The sequence below is a fragment of the Phragmites australis genome, chromosome 4 (assembly GCF_958298935.1).
Source record: "Phragmites australis chromosome 4, lpPhrAust1.1, whole genome shotgun sequence".
NCBI classification, from domain to species: Eukaryota; Viridiplantae; Streptophyta; class Magnoliopsida; order Poales; family Poaceae; genus Phragmites; species Phragmites australis.
The window spans coordinates 34,800,369-34,807,207 of NC_084924.1; the positions used below are offsets into that span (position 1 = coordinate 34,800,369).

Here is a 6,839-nt window from a genome sequence, read left to right on the forward strand (position 1 = left end):
ACCTCGGCTTCTGACCACCGGAGGAGCACGAATCTTGGTGCAAATTGGACGGTAAAATTGGGTAACGGAGTTTTTCTCCTAATTCTCAATCCGTAGAAAAAGAAAGTAATAGTGACTAAAAATAAAAGTACAGGATAGGACACAGCCATGCAGCCCTTCGGACCCGAAAGGGGCAGTGAAGTGGCAAAAGCCTAGCAAACAAACTTTTGCTGCTCACCTCCCTGTCCCTTTCTTGGCAGGTTGCCACATGCCCACAAGGTACACAAGACATGACACATCGCCCCCCCCCCCCCCACACCGCTTTATAACACACCACCCCTCTCGTTTCTCCCCCAGCACTGCACAACATCCTCCCACAACCTGTACTCGTTCTTGCTTCTCCTTGAGTTCTTGCGAGCGCCTGATCAGTTACCGCTCTGCGCTGAAGGTGAGGTTCAGTTTCTCAGCCCCGAATCCGTTTCTCGCGTGGTTTTGTGCTATAAGAATTTTGCATTTGGTTTTTCCTTTTAGATGCAGAGTTCTGAAAGTATGGGTTTGGGGGCAAAGAGTAGGTGTTGACATGCTACTACTTCCTGTGAATTGCTAGCTCATTTCTTGTGGCATTTGGGTTGTGCTGTGAAAGGTGCATAATCCTACCATTTCCAACTCATTTGTGACATTCCCTCCACGCCAACATCTCCTTTTGCTCTTTTTTCTTTATTTCTTCAGGCAATACATATCTGTAAAGTGTCTTTTGGGCTAAATTTTCATTTGTGGTTCTGATTGACCCATATCAATCAGCAAGTGGAGGTTGTTTCCTATGTGGCGTGTACTTGCATACTCCATGCTAGTGCATATGGTTTCCAGGATTCGAATGCTTCCCTTGTGCTGGTCTTTGCCTTCCGGTTGCAGGCACATGTGTTTTTTTCTCTGGTTGATGCAGCTGCTGCCTCTGTCTTTACCACCTTTTTTATTTTGGTAAAGTCAAAGTGGATTGAGTCATTCTGTTTTGGAGTTGTCTGGTCATTTTATATCATTTTTATCAGGTGTTGTAGAGTGTTCGCGAGATAAGTAAAAATTTAGGATTTGCAGAAGGCTGCCCCCTGCCCCTTCTCCTCTTTGCTTTCTGATAAAGAACGCACAAACTGCTTCCTGAAAGAATGACACAAGAATATACTTCTCTGTTTACTCCATTGTTAGGAATTGAAAGGTTTCACTATTTGGTCCTATTAAACGGAAATACTCAATATTGAGAAACAGTGTATTAATATGGGCAGAACTCAGGAACTGTTATTGTTTGTTAATTTTGTCTGTGATTTATTACCGACCAGTTTTTATTTTTATTGTTCATTGAAAGGGGCCCTTGATGTTCACATTCTAACTTCCGGAGTTTATTTGGATCAGTGCACGGTATCCACATGCCATTTAATAATTTTCTTTTTTTTCTTCTGTTCATTTCTTTTAGAGAGATCTGTTGAGCGCTAGCGCTCGATCCTCAACGAGGTAGGGATTAGTATAAATCTAATTCGACGATCCACGTAATTAGATATTTTAATAATTATGGCAATTTTGTTAAAATTATTCACCATACTTTTGCTAATAAAAAGATTGATGCCGCAAACATCGGATCGCTAACCTTAGCCGATGGGTAGCAAATAAACCCTCATGCCTAATTTAAAATGTTAAAACAGTAATGAAATTTTACTCTATTTAGAGACATATAACTGTAGTTAATTACTTTCATGCTACGTATTTTCTCCCTAAAATAACCCTAATAGTACCATACTACTTACATATACTACCTATACTACCGGTGAGAAATGAGTAGTATCCTGGCTAATCTGAACCGTTGGACTCTAAAAATAGATGGCTCGTATTAATTTTGAACCACCGTAAAAAATTTATAGATTTTATGAGTATCCATGATATTAAAGGTTATACAAAAGATGGTGTTAGTGTGATCAGATCCATGCTCACATACTTAAAGTGATCTAGTTCTTCCTTTGAATAGGATAATCAAGTATTAGAGCGTTGTATCATCTGTCATGTTACCTCAATTTTCTCCAAATTTGCCATCAGATTCACTCAAAATGATACTTACATGTCATCTAATTCTGGTTCTTTTCGTGTTTTCTTTCATTTGCTTATGTGAGCTTGTCTACGCATTTGAATGGCTAATTTTTCAAGATACTAATTCAAGGACTGGTTCATTGAATAGTAGCGGGGGTGTGAAGAATAGCTTAAAGGTTCATAGGAACCTTCATTTCTTGGAAGATGTATAGGGCTAAGAGAGCTGCATTGTCACCAAAGGTGAAGCGCCGTGTTGGGAAGTATGAGCTCGGACGCACTATTGGGGAAGGAACCTTCGCAAAGGTCCGGTTTGCGAAGAACACTGAAAATAATGAACCTGTTGCGATCAAAATCCTTGATAAGGAGAAGGTTCAGAAGCACAGATTAGTTGAACAGGTCAGTATCAGGCAATTCCTTTCTAAGACCACGCACTAGTTTCTTGTTATCTCTTTTATCTGTCCATATCATGATCCATAGATCAAAATTCAGTTAATCAGAAATACCGTGGTTAAAAGTCTTATGCTTTCTCCATAAGCCGTATATCACTTTCATAAATGGTAAAAGGTTCAGTCTACCATACAGCCAATCTTATCATCATTGCTAACAGTCAACCGATGATATCTTTTGTCCAGTTAGGAAACCCAAAAGGAAAAAGCTTACAGTTCAAACCTTCTTGGTCGCGTGCGTGATTGCAATCTGCTTTTCTTTTGTCAAAGTCCACTGCCATCACTTGCATCTTTGTATCAAAGGAGCAACGGGGAGAAATATTTTTTCTTCCTTGGGCGTTGCCGTGTCAGCATGGGAGCATAGGAATATGTAACTTCAATTAAGAAATGATTTTTTGTCTACATATTTGCATGACCTCGAGATATATCCACATGGTGATCTTCCGGTTGAAGTCATACTACCAACCTAGTATGTTCTCCTCGTGCCTTGTGCTGTTTCCAGTTTCTGTCTGCACTTTGTGAAAATTAAATATATGTTCCCCTCAGTGCCCTACTGGATGCCCATGTCCTCAGTTTTTCTTTAGTTGACTTCACTATTCTTTTTACTCCTAACCATATAGTTATTGGACAAAAACTTTCATTAGTCGAAAAATCCATGGTGAAATCTTAAATGTTTTTTTAATATTCTCCTCATATAGGGAATGCCTCATGCTCTGTGTTTTTCCCCTTAAGATTGGAACTATGTACTTGATATCTCTATGCTGATACCATCCTAAATTCAATGCAGATTAGACGCGAAATTTGTACTATGAAGTTAGTAAAGCATCCTAATGTTGTTCAGCTGTATGAGGTAAGCTCCAAAAAATTATCTACGTTTCAAGATATATCACTGCATATGTCTGGAAATGTGTTTCTTTTTGTACCTGAAATATGTTTTATTCATGCCTATACTCTGGTGGTACTAGATGGATGAAATTTTGTCTTCTATCTCAGGTGATGGGAAGTAAAGCTAGAATTTTCATTGTTCTGGAATATGTTACTGGCGGAGAGCTTTTTGAAATCATTGTAGGTGCCATTATATCATATATCCGCTTGAAACGCTTGAAATTATATTTTCCTATGTAGACTATTTATTCAAACTACACAATCATGTTTTGATTAATTCTATTTGCTATTATGCAACAACTTCACAATCAGGCCACTAGTGGAAGGTTGAAGGAGGATGAAGCACGCAAATACTTTCAGCAATTGATCAATGCAGTTGATTATTGCCACAGTAGGGGAGTGTATCACAGAGACTTGAAGGTAAAGCCTTAATGTTCATGCGTTCTTCTATAATAAATTATGGGCACAGAAGTGCAGAAAAGTGACATAATTATGTGTAACCTGCATTTGCAGTTAGAGAATTTGTTGCTTGATGGTGCTGGGAATCTCAAAGTATCTGACTTCGGTTTAAGTGCTTTAATCGACCAAGTGAAGGTATCATTGGATATATTAGTTCCAATAAATTCTCAATAACAGCTGCATATTGTTCTCTTGTTGACTGCATTTCAGTTCTTACACTCTAATATTATTGTTCTCCTTTGACCCTAAAGGCTGACGGTCTGCTTCATACAACATGTGGAACTCCCAACTATGTCGCTCCTGAGGTTATTTTTTTTCTTATCATAGAATAATCGTTTTTTAATTGTGCATTGGAGTTAAACAAGTTTGTCTAACTAATGTAGATCTTTGTAGGTGATCGAAGATGGAGGCTATGATGGTGCAACTGCAGATATCTGGTCTTGTGGAGTAATCCTCTTTATTCTTCTTGGCGGGTATTTACCTTTTGAGGATGAAAGCATCATCTCCCTGTATAAAAAGGTAAGCAACAAAAGAAAAAAAAAACAAGATGATGTTATTGTTATTATCTCTTAATATTCCCTTTGCAATCACAGATCTCAGAAGCACAGTTTACCTGTCCCTCTTGGTTTTCCGCGGGAGCTAAGAACCTGATTACCAGAATTCTTGATCCTAATCCTACAACTGTAAGTATCATATAACTTTGGAGCAAAGTTGTTGAAATGAGCCCTATATTAGCTAACCATATATGGAAACTGTAAGAATAATGCGCAAGTGATAATTTAAAATATACAGCTACTATGTGTCTATGACATAGACAGGTCTTTCACACTACAAATGCTATTCCTGCACAACCTTGAACTATTTTTTTTAGTGAGTCTTTAATTTTCATTAATATTTCAACTTTGAGAAGTATTTGTGAAATCCCAACTCAGCTGCCTTTTTGTTGTTTTTGAATGACAACCAGCGGATCACCATTCCTGAGATACTGGAAGATCCTTGGTTCAAAAAGGGATACAAGCCTCCTGTTTTTGATGAGAAATACCAAATTAGCTTGGATGATGTTGATGCTGCTTTTGGAGACTCAGAAGTGAGTCAAATGGACCTGTTGTTGTTAAGATATTTAGCCCTTTACAGTAGGAATTAAGTGATTGACTGTACGCGATTGATATGTTTACCAGGACCAGCATGTGAAAGAGGAAACTGAAGATCAGCCAACCTCAATGAATGCATTTGAACTGATTTCACTGAACCAAGGACTGAATCTAGACAATTTGTTTGAGGCAAAGAAGGTCCGAAATAATTCTGTTTTCTTCTTACATTGTCAATGTTAGGTTTCCATGTTTTACTACCTACTTGTTAATTAAAACATATTTTAGAAACTACATATCTACAATGAGCTTCTTTCTTTCTTTCTTTCTTTTGACAGGAGTATAAAAGAGAGACAAGATTCACCTCGCAATGTCCTCCAAAGGAAATCATCACCAAGATTGAAGAGGCTGCAAAGCCACTTGGATTTGACATTCAGAAGAGAAAATACAAGGTATTCCTGTTGATTACAGTCTGCATATACAGTACTTCTCCCTACTTTCAACCTATGGTGTAGAATTTGTCATGAATGTCGAAGTTATTAGGAAAATAAAATCTTACTACCATCTTCCATACTTCAAGTCCTAATAAGTTTTTTGTTTCTTCTTTCCAGATGCGGATGGAAAACCCAAAGGCAGGTAGAAAAGGCAATCTGAATGTTGCAACTGAGGTAAATGAAAACCCACGTTAGCAAACAGTGTAAACGTTGAAGAACAATCACCCATTAAGATTTTTTTGTGACAACCTTTAGGTTTTTCAAATAGCCCCATCCCTACACGTTGTTGAGCTCAAGAAAGCAAATGGGGATACTCTGGAGTTTCAAAAGGTACTGGGCTCAAGTAATTCTGCCATATCATCCTTCTCTAAGCAGTTCTCTATGAACTGAGGCATTGATGCATTGTACCCAAATTAATTGTGTTGTGCAACAGTTCTACAGAACTCTGTCGACCCAACTGAAGGATGTTGTGTGGAAGTGCGATGGTGAGGTCGACGGTAACAGCGTGGTGGCATGAAGCGGCTTCTTCTGAACTTTCACAAGCCGGCGCTAGCTTTCCTTGTACATAGTTTCTCCTCGGGATGATTGGTGTTCATTGCAGAGTCGGTTTTGCAAACAAGTTCGTTCGTTGGTTCCTTGATTTGTTGGCAGATAAGCTCCGATGAAACAACGGTCGTGAAGGCTGTTGCAGATGAGCTTATCGACGAGTTCTTTGGTTCAATTTATGATCTGGAAGCAGATGGAATGGGAGCCACAAGGCTGTATTGTAGGGTCGTAATAGCAGAATCAGATAATGTATTGGAGTACCTATTTGTCAGTTCAATTACAGTCCCCTAAAATTTCTTTATTCTGGGGAGATTATTCGTAATGATTCCGAAGTTTATATTATGGTCCGGAAGATGCTTGGACATGTATGAGGTGAACAATGAACATAGCCAGATTGTGTTCCGGTCCTTGTCGATGATGTTGAATGCTAGGAGGACGGTAATTGAGAAGCGAAAAATGAAATGCTGCAGTAATCGGAAGCTGGAGCTGTGGAAATGGAGGTTTTTGAATGGTTAGCTTACCTCATTATGAACGCATCTTGCGAAGGAGTCGCGGATGGCGGATGTGAGAAGGCCGATGCCGAGCCCCTCGGAAGAACATCACCGATTTTTTTTTAATATTGCTTTTTTTATGGATATTACAGAAATAATACCAAAAATGAAGAAATTTTAAAAATAATACCGATTCGTTCAACGGTTTGGTGAAAACAAGTTTTCGCTTTACTGTACAGCGAAAACACTATTTTTGTCAAATCGTATGGCGAAAATAGGTGATGTGTCCTTGGCAACAACTTTAGACTATTTTTGCCAAATCGTTGGACGAAAATATTTATCGTCAAACCGTACACAGAAAAATAATTTTTGCCAAACAGT

At 38.6% G+C, this 6,839-nt stretch overlaps 1 protein-coding gene across 6 annotated transcripts; it reads left to right on the top strand.

Moving 5' to 3' along the window:
* Positions 1–299: 299 nt before the first annotated feature.
* LOC133916214 (CBL-interacting protein kinase 31-like) lies at positions 300–6,268 on the top strand. Of its 6 annotated transcripts, XM_062359791.1 has the most exons (16): positions 320–427; positions 511–622; positions 2,198–2,445; positions 3,283–3,345; positions 3,489–3,560; positions 3,693–3,800; positions 3,894–3,974; positions 4,091–4,144; positions 4,233–4,358; positions 4,433–4,522; positions 4,804–4,926; positions 5,018–5,128; positions 5,266–5,379; positions 5,539–5,595; positions 5,677–5,751; positions 5,855–6,268. In XM_062359791.1, exons 3-16 carry the CDS (start codon positions 2,254–2,256, stop codon positions 5,936–5,938), a joined length of 1,350 nt encoding a protein of 449 aa, XP_062215775.1. In that variant the 5' UTR covers positions 320–427; positions 511–622; positions 2,198–2,253; the 3' UTR covers positions 5,939–6,268. The 6 variants fall into 6 exon arrangements, with proteins under 6 accessions (XP_062215774.1, XP_062215779.1, XP_062215776.1 ...); XM_062359790.1 differs by lacking the exon at positions 511–622 and having other exon boundaries at positions 300–427; XM_062359792.1 differs by lacking the exon at positions 511–622 and having other exon boundaries at positions 306–427; positions 2,201–2,445.
* Positions 6,269–6,839: the final 571 nt, after the last annotated feature.

Bases quoted from the DNA above. Each gene is read 5' to 3' on its own strand.
- LOC133916214 (XM_062359790.1), top strand. From the start codon at position 2,254: ATGTATAGGGCTAAGAGAGCTGCATTGTCACCAAAGGTGAAGCGCCGT. The intron at 4,145-4,232 runs GTTATTTTTTTT...AGATCTTTGTAG, and splicing joins CCAACTATGTCGCTCCTGAG to GTGATCGAAGATGGAGGCTA. The intron at 5,752-5,854 runs GTACTGGGCTCA...GTTGTGCAACAG, and splicing joins ATACTCTGGAGTTTCAAAAG to TTCTACAGAACTCTGTCGAC.